Here is a 19,330-nt window from a genome sequence, read left to right on the forward strand (position 1 = left end):
CACGGCTTGGATGTCCCATGCATTGCGAGGTCAGCAGGTGCGGCCATCTTCGGGTTTGATTGCTCGTGTCGGTACAGCCACATTTTAGATAGGAGTTTAATTGGACCATAGGTCATTGTCAAAAAATAAAAGATGAAATAATGAGATCTAACATTTTTACGTGGGCCCATTTTAAATACGGACAGTCATCCAATCAAATCCTTGGACATTATTTAGTTGGTGTACCTACCCAACTAAGGGATGGTCATCGCACGGTGAGTTTTGTAAGGACCTGTCATTAAACCATCTCTAGTTGTTAGAGATAGCTCCACGCAGAGTATGTTTGAAAGTAGTTATAATATTTAATTGGCTTTTTATAGGACTTGACTGAACTTGGTATTTTCCAACCTCATCAGTCCATTTTTCTCATTAAATGTAGTAGGATTTGATTAGGTGGTGGACCAATGTCAAATAAAAGTTCAATGTTTGAAAGTTGTTTGGTGAGTACTTAACTGAAATTCATATCTGGCAACATACTGTTACTAATTAAATCCCACCACCGACTTCATATCTGGTAAATGCTTAATTAAATCCGACACGTTGCGTTAGGAGGAGTCGGTGCTAGCAAGGCCAATGTCCCTTCCTTTCCAACCATTTTTGGAATAGCCGTGCATTGTGCACTGCACACGTGGCAGAAATGTACGGAGATCTGGACTTCAAAACTCGTTGCCGATCGTGTATGGGGATGGAGTGCGTGGGGTAGATGTCAAATGGACGGGTGAAAGTAAAACTTTAGGTGTCCAAAGTCTATGGATAAAATCAGTCGATTGGGGCCGTAGGATAAGCGATATGCTCCCACCATACAATAGAATCCACGACTTGGAGTTTGGATTGCCAGCGAACCTCGCAACAAAAAGTTGTGGGGCCTACCATGTCCATCTGACATCCACTCGGTCCATCAGTCACGCCAGCTATTGTGAGCATATGAGCCCAAAAGTCAGGAATTTCCAAAACCGAAGTGAGCCACGCGGGGATAGGCACAACCTACCACTAGATCCTTCGTGGCCCCACCTAAGTCTTAGATCAGGCTGATTTTTGTATTTGTCCCTCCGTCCTGGTGGGCTCACTTTATGAACGGGTTGGATGGTCTCATGAATGTTTCAATGATGGGCTTCCCCATCGAGACTATTCCCTTGGTGTGGCCCACTTATGTTCTGGGTAGGTCTTATTTTTGGGTTCACGTCCTAACAAGATCTGACAAACAAAATGGACGGACTGGATGTAGCACATGCATAAAAAATCAGGTACCAAAGCTTTTTGCTACAAGGGCAAATCATTGAGTGAGTCCTGGGCCATGAATGGGCTGATCTTAGGCTTGGGCTTACTTAGACTTCTTGGGCCCATCACTATCAATATATTGAAATTTCTTGCCTGTGGGTAGCGTTACCCATTACCATCGAATAATAATACCAAGTGGACCATAATTTATTCTGGAAATGTGGGGCCCACATTTTCTTTCTAGTGCTGCTAACCTGGTTGGGCCAACTTGTTGGGGGTGCCACAAAATCCTCACACAGGTATGAACCTAGCTATTCAGCTTGAATGGGCTGGAATCTTCCAATACCGTTGAGTTTGTGGGCCATCCATTGACAGTGAGGCCCACCAGATCAGCTCTCTGGACCACTGATACATGCGCAGTGCATTTACGTAGCCCCCCTACAGGTAGATGAAGTGCCCGGCCGTTTTTTACTAGGAAGCCGTTATTGGCGACGAACATGCTAACGTGGCATGTTGGGCCCAGTAACGAACATTCCACGAGCCAAAAATCAGTCCAGTCGGTTGATCTGGTGGGCCATATGTGCATCTTGGAAACACGGTGATGTAATGTCTTACCGTCTATTTTCCTCACACGTGCCTCGCACGTGATTAATGTCTGGGCTTGTCAGACTTCTGGGACATGGAATGTTCACGTGGTGGTCCACTTGATGAAAGGTCCTTAATCTCGCACATGTGTGCTACTCACGCGAATCCGCCTAAGTATTTCTCACTACAAGTCACAATCATTTAGCCAGTGGACGGTCGAAAAGAAAGAGAAATCCATCCAAAGGTTCAGATTCAATAGGAAGATACTCATCTTGATCTACCTCATCTCACCGCGAATGTGTGATACCATATGATGCTTGATACGCAGCCACTCAGATGTTGTACACGTGGCAGAAATTAACTCAAACTAAACCGGCTAAATTGTGGAATCCACTCTAGCCATGTGACACTCACGATATAAGATTGCTCGAACAATCGTAACCTGTGATTAACGGACACTTGTTTGTTGAAATAGGACCTTTGGATTTGTTTCATTTTCAACCGTCCAATAAGTTTCCTCCAATCTGAAATTCAGATATTTAAATAAGTATCATATATGTTTTATGATGCATCTAAACTGGAAACCGTAATTTGGACAGTTAAATTTGACTTACTTGTGTGCCAGTAAGTAATTTTTAAGTGCCTGCGTATCATCCTTCACACTCTAATAGAGTATCAAAGATGCTTTTCAATGCGGAGAAACAAGAAACTGAGCTGTGTCAGCCTGTCTATCCATACGCAATTACACGCGTCTATATGTTACACGCGTACGGGATCCGAGCTTTCCATTCGGTTGGGTACACTGATTAGAACTTCCGTTTCAAAAATCAAGTGATTTTATCTTTCGGATATACTACAATGCAAAAAAAATTTGGACCGTTAAAATAATTCTCTACAGCCATCCTATTTGTTTTATAAACTGTGTCTAATATAAGTCGGAAAATAGTCTGATTATTTGGAAATGAGATCTAAACAGTATTACCCAGATGAAGGAATGACCAGATCTCTCTCAATTTCTACACGTGCAAACATTTTAGTGCGTGTGGAAAGAGCGGGTTGTACAAGCATGTGGGGGTTGAAGTGAAGGGGTGAGGGCGTTTTACGTAATTTCGCGAAAAGACAGGTGTAAAGCCAGAGCCATCGGTATCGGAATGGATGGATTTGTCTCGGCTGCCAGCTGAGGTCCGGAAGCAGCGGCAGGTACGATGCGATGTGACTGAACTGCCAGTCTAAGGAGGTGACGTCAGCCCTAACGGGATCTGCGGGTATGGGCCCTCTAGTTCCCGAGAGGGTGATGTAAGCCCTAGTGCGGGGAGTTGGTTGCTTCCCAGGCAGGAAGATTCCAACTGTCGTGGTGACGTGGCGGTGTCAGGCCACCCACCATCTGCGCCAGGGAGACGAGAGAAGGACATTCCCTTGGAGAGCTGGACACCAGGGCCCACTCTCTAACCGCTGCGCTGTCTCCGAATAAATGGGGCTGATTGATTCACTCGCTCCACTCGGATCGTCCTGCACCGGGTTGACTCACTGGTTTGAGCTTTTAAAAGCGGTGGGATGAATTTGCCCATGCCTAAGAATCCCTGGCTGTGATAATATTTATTTTTTTAATTACTTTTTTAGCACACGCACACACACCACCACACACTCACGCCTTAGTGGGATTTCACCACCTATGATATTCGAACCCTTGACCAGGTGTTGAAACTCTCAAGAACAAGGACTCTCTATCAATTTCACGGACTCATTTTTAGGACATGAGCCCTAAAATGAGGCAGCGTTCAAAACACTGTGGGGCCACACCACTTAAACAGTGACCATAAAACCCCACCTTTGAAACCTTCTTTGCCCGCTGTGATTTTAATAGCTAGCTCATTTTAGGACATGAATAAAAAAGAGGTAGATCAAAGAAACTGTGGGAATTAAAATGCCTGACTTTAAAAGGTTGTTTGCCACCGTTTGTTTGGCTAGCTTATTTTAAAACATGAGTCCAAATATAAAGCAGTTCTGAAACTCAAAGAAAGCCCACCGAAGGAAATAATAAGTATAAAAATATCTACTACATAAAATTATATAATAGAAAATTTCTTCAACCATTCTATTATTTGTATATCATCATTCATTTTATGGCCAGCTACAAGATAGGATAGATGGGGAACTCCACTAGAAAGAAACTGTGGAGATAAAGAAGACATGCTGAAACCTTTTTGAGTTGCTATTGATACTCATGTGCCCTATAATCTGTTAGTACGGTTATCCCCACATATATTAAGGAAAATAGAAATATTTCCTTGTCATCTCCAAAGGTTTCAATAAACGGCTTTCAATACTCACCATCACTCGTGGTGTGAGCTGTTTGAGATTTGGATTTATTTAATTCTTGGGGTCATGCCTTTCAATAGAAATAATAGCTTGCAGTCAAAAAAATAAAGTAGTTTGGCTAGTTGGTGTTTATAGCGGCCCCCACATAGATGGAGTTTTAGGGATGTAGTTTGGCTAGTGACCTAATACTGGCCAGCTAGCTGGTATCTGCTATAGCGGTGTATTTGTTTTAGCCATATTCTCCATCTATTTTGTTGCCTCATTTTAGGGTAAAATAAAGGTAGATACGTTCAAATATCAAGCACATCACACTAAAAGAAAAGGCATGGATTAAACACTTATTATTGAAAACTTTTTATGGGCAGCAAAAAGTTTGATTAAGAAATATTTGTGTTTTCCTTTCATTTAGATTTGTGTGACCTTGTCGATAAATTGAAGGCAAGTAAACATTAAAGTGGCCCTGATGAGCTTTTAATATTGGTGGACATTCAGTCTACACTATTTTCCTGTGGTGTGGTCCACCTGAGATTTGGATATGCCTCATTTTTTCCTAAAAACGAGCTGGAAAGCATGTACAACGAAGATATACCGTAGTGGGCCCACGGAGCTTTAACACAGCTAGCTGGCTGATGTTGGGGTCACTAAACAAACCGTCCGGATGTCAGGTTGGGACGCGGATTGCGTCCCACCCCGCCCGTCTAGATAGGTGAAAGGGCAGCAGCTTTGAGCAGACACCTTGATGTATGGGTCTTATCCACACCGTCCATCCATTTTTAGTATCATTTTAGGTTATAAACCTAAAAATGAGGTAGGCTCAAGTGGACTTCACAATGGGGATTAAACTCTTACCGTTGGAAACTTCTTGGGGGCACAGATGTTTTGGATGGAGCTGATATTTGGGTTTTCTCTTTATCCAGATCCAGGTAACTTTAAGAAGAGGTTGGATGGAAAATAAACATTACGGTGTGTCTTAGAAAAATTTCAACAGTGAGAATTATAATCACCGCTGTTTCCTGTAGTGTGGTCCACTTGAACCTTGGAACTTCTTAATTTTTGGAATTTTACCCTAAAATGATACGAAAAAAATGGATGTACGGTGTAGCTAAGACACATACATTACGATGGCCACTCAAAGCTGCTGCCCGTTCCCAGCTGGAGACTGGCGGGGTAGGACGCAATCCGCGTCGGCAGGTTGTAACCACGTTACAGGAAACCGCTTCCTTTAGAGGTGGCCGACCACACGTGTGCCACTGAAATGGATGGTCAGTGAAAGATAAAGAACGAAGATCTATAATCATCACCGTAATGTAGCCCAAAGGATGAGTGGACTGCTGTGATTTTGGATCCTGCATATGTTACATCATGGCCTTGCCTGATGAACGGCCGGGATCTCTCATACATGCCAGTTTTGGCACGAAACCACCTTATCGTTTCTCCTTGTCCTTTTATAAGCGAACGTCAGCTACAGGCAACGTACCACAACCTGTGGTACTACTACCGTAACACTGTTTCTGCGAATTGTTTAGGAAATCAGTGCCATATAAACGATAAATCGCACCTTGTAGATCAAGATTCTTTAAAATCAGGTCTGATCCAGTCTCTTGGTGGGCCATGCCCATATGTTGAGTCCGACTGTTGGGCTGCTCACTGATTCCAATGGTGTGGCCCACTTTATGATCGGCCTAGGCTGATTTTTGTGCCTGGTGATCTTCATGGTGGGGCCCACCGTTTTGATTGTACTGATGTCTCGCACGAGTGGCATGTTGGCGGGAAAGATGGTACAAGCTGGCACACGTGAGCCCTCCTAAGCATGCTTGGAGAGGTGCATACGTGACACGTGTATGACATCCAGGCGGTTCATGAGGAGGGCTTAACCATGCACGCCCCTTTACGAGCAGGAGGACGTGATGATGATCAGACTGGCATGGTTGTTAGTGGGACCCGCAAGGTGAACGGCCTTGATCTAGCGCACTGGCACTGGCACGTGTGCCTCGATGTTCTCTGCACGTTCCTTCTCAATTAGGCCGACGGAGTGACCAAAACACACTTTTGTCTCAGACATTCAATCCTCAGTCTACATCTGCATTATTAGTGGTGAATTCGTACTTTTGGAAAAGAAAAATAAACGATCCACCTCAAATTCCAATCCCCAATCAACCCGCAGTTTCACTTGTGGGGATCCACACATCCAGCCCACGCCATCCGTTGAATAACGATGTGATTCACGCACCACGGCCCACCAAAAGAACTGTAGGCATCCATCGCTGCCGTTGATTGGGCGTTGGGCATTTCACATCTCATCATTCCGGCATTTATCTCATCCCAACTAAACTTCTCTTCTTTTATCACGTGGGTCCCAACCCTGTCCACCTTTTTCAGTTCCCTATCTTTGCTACCATCGCACCTACCCACAGCTGCTGACCCATGTCCTCGGTGGGGCCCACCTACAGCTTTCATTGCCCCCCCTTTATTTATTTATTTATTTCATTTTTTTTCCATTTCTCAATATAAAGCGTTTAAGGTTTTATGGATTATGATAAGCTGGTGAGTGGAATTGTTTGGGATGATATGGGCTTAGTGCTCATTTTAGCAGCGGAGGGAATGTTTGAGAAAAGATATGTTCTTATCATATTTATATGATGGTGCCCATTCCTTATACCGAACACGTGGCGGGAGGGACCGTGGATCTGACCGTTCACCTAGTGTGAGCTACCATGACTGGCTTAAGGGTTTGAAAATCGTACAATCTCGATGATTCTAGACGTCCGATGGCTAGCCTTTAGATTGACAGCAGTTAATGGTTGGGATTCAGCGGTAGGAAAAGGATGGCTTCGATTTGTCTGATCGCCGTGGTTTCGGAGCTATGAACCATCTACTTTAGATTGCCGTAGCTGGACGGTTGAGATCGATCTTCTATACTGTACGTGTACGGTGTAATCAGTGTCCATGCCGTGATTTGTACCAGTTTTCCGGACACGTGGCAGATGTGTGCGGCATTCTGGGTGGGCCCCATCATCTATGGGCCATGCGGTGGCCTTTGGCGATGGAGAGTAGCGACGGTTTCGGAAATGGCAGTGTCTGATAATGAATGATGTTGAGCCGTTGAGGGCAGTTATCTCTGTCCACTCCGTTTCTAATTTCTACTTTCTATCCATCCGCCTTCAATCGCGGACTACTTTGATAGTTCATCACCGGTCTCTTCAACCGTACACGTGGATTGTTACGACAATCTAGACCGTTCAAAACAGTTATGAATCGTGGATGGGGAAGCCCAAAAAATACACCATGAAGGTGACAGTAACGATCTTATTTGGACCACCCACTTTTTTGTTGTTGTTGTTTGGGACCACACTATTTTACTGCTGCGGCGGACCGTGATGGATGTTACGCAGGTGCTTGGAAGTTGCACACGTGGCATACAAGTAATTCAAATCAAATTGTGGCCCCAGTTTCTATCATGAACCAAATATTAAGATTATTTAATTACCTGACTGCAGGATTGGTGGACAGTTATTGTGCGGCTGAGAATGAAAGTATCTAACGTCCTATTTCAACAAACAAGTGTATCAAATAACTGTCTATTTTACTTCTAACCGTCCATTCAATGCCCATCAATTGGATAGATATCATTCATCTACATTTTACGCCACAATTTGGATGGTCTCGATTCCCGTACATGGATGCCAAATGTGAGGATGATGGGTCCCTAGAACGTCGCAGACTCCTGTGTTAGTTCTGCACAATTTAAAAAATGGCAGTGATTCATCTTCCTCACATGTGGCATGGCACTGATGTAAAGCTATTCCCACCGTCCAAATCGTGGATTCCACTGTAAATGGAGAACATCTCTAAAATCATACTGATCAAACAATCCTACCATCCAATTAATGGCTACAGAATGGATGGTTAAAAGTATGGGAAAAATCAGATGGTAGTTATTGTTTTCTCAGTGTAATTTTTGTGTTTTGGTACCTTCACATCTGGGTCAGTAATATGGGCGGTCTGGATTGGATAGAAAACTATGCCATGCCTACGGTTGAGGAGTGTCCATTATGTTTTAAGTTGTACAAAACTAACATACGAGTCGTTCCAATCCCATCGCACATCTACGGACTACGGGACGCGGACTGCGTACTAGCTCACTGCGCTGTACAGCTTACTAGGGCTGAAAGTCAAGTCGGGTCGGGTCGGGTCGGGTCATGCTTCAACCATGACTCAACACAACCCAACCTCAGGTTTAGAATTCTTAACCTAAGCCCAACTCACACGGGTTCAGTCAGGTTGGTCATATAGATATATGCTAATATTTTCATTATTACATTAGTTTATTATATTTTCAATATAAGTTTTATTTTTTATACCTATAATTTTATTAATTATAAATATAGTTATTTATTATAAAGAACATTTAAAAAAAAAAAAAAAAACATATAAGCTAAAATATAGGATTATTCCTTTAAAAGTTGTATTGTGTATCAAGTAATCCATTTGGGAAAGAGAAATTCGGTGTATCTTGCTAGCTTGAGTCATCGGAAATGATGTGGACTAATGGAACCCGAAGGCATTGGAATTTATTGTGCCTTCAATACAGACAATCCACACTCAATTATAATTAATTTATAAGGAACTTATATATTGATCGGGTTCGGGTTAGGTCGAGCAACTCGAGACCTCAACTCGAGCCCAACCCAAGTTTTATCGAGTTGGCGTATATATGGCCCAAGCCCGAGACTAAATCCGATATATCTTGCCCAAGCCCAACCCAATGTCGGGTCGATCATGGGTTGGTTGGGTTGAACCTGCCCAACTTTCAGCCTTATAGTGTACTGAGTAAAATCTTTAAGGCTCACCATGATTTATGTCATATCCACACCGTCCATCTGTTTTTTTTTAGCTCATTTTAGAGCATAGACCCTAAATTGAAGCGTATCCACAGGTCAAGTGGACCATACCACAAGAAACAATGGGAATAATGATGTCTTGTTGAAACCTTCCCAAGGCCATAATGATAATTATTTTTCATACAAATTGTTCATAAGGTCACACAGACAAATGAAAACACAAATATCAGTTTGATCCAAAAGGCTCACAGGAAGTTTTTAACAACAGGAGTTCAATTCCTACTGTTTCCTCTGGTATGGTCCAATTCAGATTTGGATATACTACGAATCTTGGTTCATGCCTTAAATGAGCAGAAAAAACGGAAGTAGATTGGCTGGTGTACCTCACACCAGCTATATTGCTGTTGTACGTATTTGTTGTGCGAAGACGAGTACTGATGCTCCTCGATCTCCGAGTTGTACAAACAGTTCAAAGGAGATCAAAGTTTCATGGCCCCACAGTAATGTATTTATTATATTTATACTGTTCATCTATTTTTAGAGTTCATTTTAGGGCATTATCCAACATCCAAAAAATGAATCATATCTAAAAATCATCTGAACCACACCATAAATAACAGTGGAGATAATGATTTTCACCGTTAAACAATTTGTAGGGCTGACCATAATGTTTAGTTTACATCCAATCTGTTTATAAGGTCACAAATAGCTTAATGAAGATGAAAAACAAATTTCATATTCATCCAAAACTTCTGTGACCCCAGAAAGGGTTTCAATGGTAGACGTTCAATCCCCTATTAGTTTTTACAGTGTGGTCCACTTGATAGTTAGATCTGTCTTATTTTTCGTCTTAAGCCTTAAGATGAGCTCGCCAAATGGATGAACGGTTTGGATATAACACAAACCTCATGATTAGACTGACAGAACTTGCTGTCGTCAATACAGCAGCTATATAGCTGGTGTGAGGTACACCAGCCAATCCGCTTCCAGAACAAAATGAATGGACGGTACGGAAAAAGACATATGACACGGTGGGCCCCACAGTTTTCTCCGTACGCTGAGTTACTCAGTCAGCTGTAGCGCACTCATGATGCAATCAGCAGGGTTAGGAAGTAGATTAATTAGTTAGTGTATAACACACCACCGACCTGGCTGATGTGGGTACGTGTCTTGGGAAGACTAGCGCTGACGCTACTCGAGCTCCAGAGTCGTACGAACGGTTCAAAGGATATCAAAATTACGTGGGCCACACAGTAATGTGTTTTTTATATCCACGCCGTTCATCCATTTGGCCAGATCATTTTAGAGCATGAACTCAAAAATGAGTCATATCCAAAGCTCAAGTGAACCACACCATGAATAGAAGAGAGATAATGATCCTCATTGTTAAAACATTCATACGTTCACTGTAACATTTATTTTCCATCTAATCTGTTCATAAAACAAATGTCATATTAAACTTCTGTGACTCCAAAAGGGTCACGGTGGTAGCCTGGTAGACGTTCAACCCCCACTGCTTTTGGGTCCTTACTCTCACTCTCACTCCGGTGGTAGACTCTCAGGAGTGTGGTTGAGGGTTCGAGTCCCCATAGGTGGTGAAATTCATTGCGGCGTGCGTGTGTGGGGATGTGTGTGCATGTGTAGAATAAATAAATAAATAAACAAATAATTAATTAATTTTAAAAAACAACCATTGCTTTTTGTAGCGTGGTCTACTTGATTTTTGGATCTGTCCTTTTTTACCTATCCGGCCTTAAGAAGAGCTGGCTAAATGGACATTGTTTGGATATAACAAATAACTCGTGAAGAGACCTATAGAACTTGGTGACCTCAACACACCATCTAGGTTGGTGATATGAGGTACACGAGCCAAACTACTTCCGCTATGTTATTGGTCCAATTAGTCACATGTTATGATGTGGCAGTGGCAGGAGCCTACGGTTTACAAACTTAAGATATTTTAATCTTGAAATTATTTTTGTTTTTATTTTTCAGAGGATAAAATACTTCTCTATCACAACTGCTCCTCCTATAGTGTGCTCTCATCTTCGAAGGAGCAAAGTTTTATGAAAAGGATACATAAGCCCAACTAAAGATAAAAATTTGCCTTACCCTTTAGTTGATTTGATCTGTTCATTTTAATTAGACAACTGTAAATTATATGAGGTTTTTTAGTTTTTTGTTTGAAGATATTTACAGCTTACAATTGCACCAACATTATACATTAATTCTGAATTAATTTCTTGGGTGTAGTCCATCTATGATGAGTTTTGCCCCCAAACTTGAACCAATGATATAAAATTAAAACCTGTTACATGTGGAATGGTTGGATTTGCTTTAAGATAAGCTAGTGAGCTACACATAAGATATGGATGGATTTAAAATGGAGGATCATTCTGCATGAGAGCTATTTGATCATTCCCTTCTTCATTCCTTGGTTTATTTTCATGGGAGAGGAGGAGGGTGTGAATGGGAGGATGGTGTTTTTTGGTTCCTTTATATTTTCATTCATTCTTCTTTTCTCATTCGTTAGTATTCTTTATATTCGCTTATTAGGTTTTTTCTTCTATTGGGTTTGAATTGTGGGAGTTGTGAATTGGATGAGGGTGTGAAATAATATTGTAATTGATGAGTTTTTATAATGGAATGATGTTTTAATGTATGAATTTTGTAATGAAAGAATATTATAATGAATGAATATGATGAATGTTGTAATGGATTGATTTTTTTAATGAAAGAATATTGAGATGTGAGTATGTTGTAATGGATGGATGTTGTATGGTAGATGATTGATATTTACAGTAAATCGTTAATATTTTCACTATGAATTGTCAATATTTAATGTAAATCATTGATATTCAGTGTTGATCATCGATACACAGTGTGGATCGCCGATATTCACTATAGATCGTTGATATTCACTGTGGGTTACCGATCTAATGAAAATGGTCATAACTCTCTCGTTATATGTCCGATTTGAGTGATCACATGCTCGTTGAAAAGATAAATTGATGAATTTTCAAATAGTTTTGGAATTATATAATTTGAATACCATTTGATTGCCCAAAAGTGGGCCCAAAGTTCATCATTCACAGTGAATCACTGATATATACTATGGACCATCGATCTGACAAAAGTAGTCATGACTCCCTTGTTACATGTCTAACTTAGGTGATTTTACGTTTATTATAAAGATAATTTAATCAACTTTCAAATGTATTTAGAATTATTTCATTTCGACACCATTAGATTGTCCAAAAGTGGGCCTACATTTCATCTGTGATCCAAAATGAATAATGAATTTTGGACTCACTTTTATATAATTGAATGATTTTCAAAAAATATAATTCTAAATTCATTTGAAAGTTTATCCAATTTTCTTTCCAACGAATATAAGATCGCCTAAATCAAATATGTAATGAGGGAGTTATGAGTTTTTTCGTGGGAATAGTGACCCTTAGTGAATATGTGCGGCTTACTATGACCGATGAATTTTGGGTCTTCTTTTAAGTAACCAAATGGTGTTGAAATGAAATAGTTTTAAAGTTATTTGAAATTTCATCAAATTACCTTTTTAACGAGTATAATATCACCTAAATCGAACACGTAATGAGAGAGTTCTAACTATTTTCATAGGATTGACAATCCATAGTGAATATATATAACCTACAAGCATAAGATTAACCAAATCAAATATGTAACAATGGAGTTGTGGGCATTTTCGTAGAATTAGCAATTCATAGTGAATATTTGCAATCCACAGTGAAAATATCAGTGATCCACTATTAATACCAGCAGTCCAAAATAAATGGCAATGAATTATATATGAACTCTAACCGCAACCAATCTATAGCATCGGGCTATTTGGACTAATAATCGCATGGGGAGCACACATCTACTAGTGTCACCCGGTAGCACCTTATCATAGGCCCACCTTAATACATATGTTGTGTATCCATGGCGTCCAACTTATTTTATAGCATAGGTAAAAGAAATAAAGCGGCTGCAAATCTCAAGTAGACCACATCAAAGGAAAAAGTGTTGATTGGACACCTACCATTAATAGCTTCCTGAGCGTATGGTATTGTTTACTTGCCATCCAACCAATTGATAAAGTCACACAATGACCTGGATGAAGAGAAAACACAAATGTCAACTGAATCCTAAACTTTTATGTCCCTCAGGAAGTTTTTAACTGGTGTGGGGCATTCAATCCGTACTGTGTGGTCCACCTGATTAGTGTCATGCAGCATGCACGTGGTGCTTGTGCCTATCACATCTCTACATGGGCGGAGCAATAAAATCCTTCCCAATTGGGTTCCAGGTCCTTTTTTACCTGGCAAATTCAGTTGGGGCCAAGTTAGGAAAATGTCCGGTCCTGATGCAACGGCGGTGATGGGTGGGCCAAAAGTACCGATTGTAGGCACAAGCAGGAACCGTACCCTGTTGATGCTGATGTGCAACATGTGATCTGATTGGTATATAGACCTCTGTCGGCCTCAATCAAGCAAAGCCCACAGCATCGAGATGGTGCCCACCAAAAATGAGGTCTCTCTTAGCCATAATGGGGCATTTTGGTCATTTTGACAATTGCAAGGGTTATAAGTACAATTTCATCATCCAAATTATTGGAAGAGGTTTTTTTTTTTTTTTTAATTATCCCCGCACGCATCTTTCTCCACACGCAGCGAATTCTGGCGAGCGTGTGGATCATCTGAGCTGTAAATAAGGTGGTCCCCACTGTTAAAATGTTCATGTACTGAATTCATGCCGTTCTACTCAGCAGACAGGCTACGAACATAAGTTCAATATGGACCCTTGGAAATAGGGATGGTCTATCTGAGGACTGGACCCTCAGGATTTTACATATGGCCATGTTCACGATGGGGGACACCTTCATCATCGTACGGATGTGACACATGCGTGCCAGGTTTGCACGTGTATTGCGTGTAAAGGTGCGTGTGTGGCTGTCTGTCCTCTCTCTTGTCACCCTCCTATAACGTGTGGTGGATGTGAGAGTTGGATAACAACATGTACCTCATGGAGCTTTCCAGTTTGTGGCGCTGTGAATGGATCATTGCCGCTGCAGATTACACGTGGTTGTACAGTTTTTGAATCCAGATCGTCCAAATGATGGCCCTACCACTGATGGCCAACGACATCAGAAGACTCTGATTGATTGATTCTTGAATCTGATTAACAGAATTTTCCCTTTTGAATGTGGAACAATGTCTTTTTTTGTAATATTCACCGTAGGATTAGAGACCACAGATCTGACATCTAGGATGGTGCTTACGGTGCTTGTTTTCATCTGGGTATCATCTACCTCAGAAGATACAAAATGGACGGTCCAGAATCACTAGAAGCATCATCATGTTTACCATGGAATGGCAACGAACCATGATTGTTTGCTTCCTCGCTCTAACCTTCTCTCTGTAGTAAGCGAGAGGTGAGTTCCCATAGGGCGAGAATTTCACAGGTGTAGGGAGCCCGTGCAACAAAGAGCTCTGTGGTGCCCACCTTGATGTCTTTGCGACATCCACTCCGTCCATCATTTTTGTCAGATTACATCCACTCCGTCCATCATTTTCATTAGCTTATATTAAATCATGATGAAGAAAATAAAGCCTATCAAAATTCAAGTAAACCATACTACAGAAAAAGGAGAGAATGTGGACGCCTACCACTGAAACCTGCTTGTGGCCCATCGAAATTTTGGATCAGGCTCTTTCCCTTTATATCCTAGAGGGACTCACTCATGGGCTGGTTGGACAGCAGACAAACATCACGGTGGGCCTCAGGAGGGTTTTAATAGTGAGCGTCTCCATCTCATTTTTACCTGTGGTGTGGCCCACTTGAGTTTTGTATTGGTCTTATTTTTTTAATCACACCCCAAATGATCTGGAAAGAGATGATAGACGGACAGGATTTCTCACACATCGAGGTGGGCCGAACGCGGGCTTGTTGCAGGAAATACGCGTCCTTCATCGTGGGGCCGTGGTCCTCACCGTGGATGGCCGTGCCCATAAAATCCAGGTTTAGAATATCCCAGACATCCAATCCGAGTCACGAATTTCGTTTTGATGCATGGACCATCCAAGCCGAGTAATGATTTTCGTTTTCACTGGGCCACACAGAGTCAGGACCATGCAATACAATTTCTGACTTTCTACCAACGGCAGGAAGAGCATCTCATTTCTCTCCGAGGAAAGTGTCTAAGAAAAAACAAGAAAAAAAAAAAAACCTAACCCTAACCCTAACCCTAGGGGCAAGGCGTTGAAGGGGTGAGCTAATCCCAACCATGGTTTCAGAAAGAAAAGCAAAGGCGGGGAGCAATGATTACTTGAATGAAATGGGACCCACAGGATTATCTTTTCTTTACAGTCTCTCGTTTTATTTTTTTGACTTGGGTGTGGGGCCCACTCCCGGCCACCACTGTCTTTATGGATTGAATGATAAAGAGCACCGCACGTGGAGTCTGAACCAAGGGACTGTCCAACCACAATAAAAGGCATGAACGACTTAGGAAAAAGAAGCCCTTCTCCAAAAATAAAAATAAAGCTTTTTTTATTTCTTTTTGGTAAAAAGCATATATTTTCAAAAAAGAACATGTCGCTGTGATTGTTTACCACAATTCATATTCTCCTCCTCCCACGTGTCACTCGTGTGTGGCTATCCAGACCATACAAATTGTGGGGCCCCTAATCAATATATATATATATACATATCTCGAAACGCTCACCTGCGAACCCGTTCATATAGACTACATATAACTTTTTTGAGAACCCATCATATCTGATAAATCTTGAAAATCTGAATGATCCACATGAAGCAGAACCTTATGAAAACCCTTACTATTAATTTTTACTTTGAATCAAAACTTCAGTGAGCTATGAAAAATGCAAACAATTTCTTCCCTTGATTTGAATTTCTCTTTGCTATGCTCACCATAATCTTAGATCAGGGTGAAAATTCACCCCTAAGGTTTCATGGTATTCCGCATCTTATGGACCGTTCGGATTCAACACCAATGACACGTGTGCAAAGGTGCGCATGTGCATAGGTGAGCATGCCTCATATATATATATATATATATATATATATATATATATATATATATATATATATATATATATATATATAATATAAAAGATCACATGGATCAAACAATGTTAACCATCCAATTGGCGGCTATAAAGTGGATGATTAGGAATACATTAGTGACTGGGCATAATTCCAAGGGCAAAAATCATCACTAATGTGTGGCTATCCAGACCGTCCACATTGTGGGCCACATAATCAATGGAATATATCTTTATGATCACATGGATAAGGGACCCAATTGATGACTATAAAATGGATGGCTAAAAATAATCAGCCACTAGTCAGAATTCTAATGGCAAAATCGGCACTGTACAAACACGTCCAGTTGATGACCATAATTGCACGGCCAAAAGTGAATTAGAGAATTAATGGTCAGGAATCAAAGTGCAAAATTAGCACCAACCTACAGCAATCTAAACCATCCAAATTATGGGCATATCATCAATATAACATATCTCTTAATCAAAATATTCAAGCAATCCTAACCATCAATTAACAGCAATCAAATGAACGGCTAAGAATAAATTACCCAAGGGCAAGATCCGACGGTTACAATCATCGCATTCTCACACTAAATTTTGGTTTATACTCCATTCACAAAAAGGTCAGCATTTTAAGCCGTCCAGATCGCCGTACAAGTAAGCTACATGCAGGTTTGAAGAGTCACCACCATTTTAAAAACGGTGGTGAACTGTGAAAGGAGTGTAGGGCTTTCAAAAAATCAAAAACATTGCTTTTCATTCCACCATATAAATTCCACTCATTGTATTTGTTGCTTAAAGCTGGCCTTCTTCTTTTATCCTCGCCTTAGAGACTCCGTCTTCTTAAGAAGAACGAAGAAAGAAATTCTAAGATCAGATAGAGGAAGAGAATATGAATTTTATTTTTTAAATTCCAGACTATCTATTTCATCGACGATAGATATACATACGCTCATCTTATGTGATTATGGACGGTGAAGATGGCATCCGACGGCCCAATTTTCCATTACAATTGCTAGAGAGGAAGGAAGAAGACACATGTTCTAGTTCGGGGTACCCTGCCACGTTGGCGATCACGCCGGTGACGGCTGGGATCCGATCGAATTCCGGTCTGGAGATCGCCGAGACATCCAAGAAGCCGCCTCCGAAGCGGACGTCTACCAAAGACAGGCATACGAAGGTTGACGGCCGAGGCCGGCGCATCCGCATGCCAGCCACGTGCGCTGCGAGAGTCTTTCAGCTGACTCGGGAGCTGGGGCACAAGACCGATGGAGAGACGATCGAGTGGCTGCTTCAGCAGGCGGAGCCGGCAGTGATCGCAGCCACCGGAACAGGTACAATTCCCGCGAATTTCACGTCGCTGAACATCTCTCTACGTAGCTCCGGCTCCAGCATGTCGGCGCCGCTGAGGAGCACGTACTACAACCATGCGCTAGCTGCCGCACCGCAGCTGAGGATGAGGAGTGAGTGGGACCGCAGCGGCATCGATGAATCCCAGCGTCGAATTCTTTTCCCTGGAGTCGGGTTCTCAACGGACAGCACGTCCAGTCTCCTCAATTTCCATCAGAACGCCCTCAGCCAAACGCTGCAACCGTCCAAACACGAACTGCGCGAGCCGTGCTTAGACATGTCGGACCTGGACGCTGGTGACAACAAGAAGCGCCGTTCGGATCATGACCCACAGCAGCAACAACATCAGATGGGGAATTACATGTTGCAACCGACGTCTGGCCAGGCCGGACCCACGGCAGGCCATGGCCAAATGCCAGGAACGTTTTGGATGGTCACTAACCCTAACAACCAAGGAATGAGTGGTGATCCCATATGGACATTTCCTTCAGTAGGTAACACAACCATGTATAGAGGTTCCATGTCTAGTGGCCTACATTTCATGAACTTCCCCACACCAATGGCTCTACTGTCTAGCCAGCAGCTGGGCCCCACTGTTGGTGGGACCAATGAGGGACACTTGGGCATGATCGCCGCGTTGAATGCCTACCGTTCATTTACTGGCGCAGGCAGTGCTGGGTCTGATCCAACATCGGCCACTGGGTCTCACCAACATCACAGTGGGGACGATCGGCACGACACGACCAGTCAGTAACTGAACCTGAATCTACACGTCTGCGTCGACGGTCTCGATCGTTCCTTCTGATATATCTACGCTTGCCATGACACACACACGTGTGGTTTGCTTGCCCTAATTTCAAGTTGAATGGATCATTTTTGTGTATGTGTGTGTTTGGGTGTTTGGGGAGAGGGGTTTCCGGGATTTGAGAATGGGAATTTGGAACGGATACTGATGGATTGGATAGGGTTTGCTGTGGTATGGTGGTGACCTTTCATTAACACACATGTTTATCATACTATATTGTATTTTTATTTGTTTTTGTTGCTTGCTTTGAAAGGTTGCTTCTAGGATATACTTGGCTGTTTGGCTAGCTTACGTCGACTGTTGTCCTGGACAAGCTAGTCCTTGTTTGGACGTCCCGCCCACGATTTCCCAGCGCCCCGGAATTCAGTACTAGTTTGTTTCCCAATATCTATGAATCAGATCGGAGAAGGCAGTCCGGACAATGGCGCACTGTTCCATCGACATTTTAGTGGTGTGGCCAAACACACACACAAAAGCACAAAAATGTGGATTAAATCATTTGTGGATCTTCCCATTCATGGATTAGTGGGCATCCAAACACGGCCATGGTTTATGTTTCAAATGTTTTATTTTATTTTATTTTAATTTTCCTTTGAAGACTGAGATTGATAAGTTGTATTATTTTTTCCTTGGATTTCTTCAAGCTGAGGTACATTCTCAATTTTTCATTTTCCCCAAATTGCCCCTAGAAGTGTTGCAGTACTAGACCAACCAATCATGGATCGATTAAGTGCTAATTTTGTGATTTGATGCTCTGGCAGATTGTGACACTTGATACGCAGTCACTCAGAAATTGCAGTGTACCCTGAATCAACATAATTATACTGACTAGATTGTGGAACAACTGTTGTTACTAGCATATCATATATATCCTATGTGTTTCACTCAATCTGTCACATTGTTCTAGATAGGTAGGATCATCCCTTAGGGCATTTTTGTAATTATATCATGGCATATATATGAAATTATTCTCTGATTGATCCAAACCTCTGATCTGTGGACACAGCTTGTTTGTTGAAATACGTCAATTGGATATTTTCATTTTTAACCGTGGATTAAATGTCCACGGATCAGACATATATATAACC

The 19,330-nt window shown here is 41.9% G+C and overlaps 1 protein-coding gene across 1 annotated transcript; it reads left to right on the forward strand.

Moving 5' to 3' along the window:
* The first annotated feature begins 16,844 nt into the window (after positions 1-16,844).
* LOC131242126 (transcription factor TCP15-like) lies at positions 16,845-18,914 on the forward strand. Its single transcript, XM_058240557.1, has one exon. The coding sequence runs from the start codon at positions 17,055-17,057 to the stop codon at positions 18,189-18,191; it is 1,137 nt and encodes a 378-aa protein (XP_058096540.1). The 5' UTR covers positions 16,845-17,054; the 3' UTR covers positions 18,192-18,914.
* The last annotated feature ends 416 nt before the right edge of the window (positions 18,915-19,330 follow it).

Source organism: Magnolia sinica, chromosome 4, assembly GCF_029962835.1.
Source record: "Magnolia sinica isolate HGM2019 chromosome 4, MsV1, whole genome shotgun sequence".
Classification (NCBI taxonomy): Eukaryota; Viridiplantae; Streptophyta; class Magnoliopsida; order Magnoliales; family Magnoliaceae; genus Magnolia; species Magnolia sinica.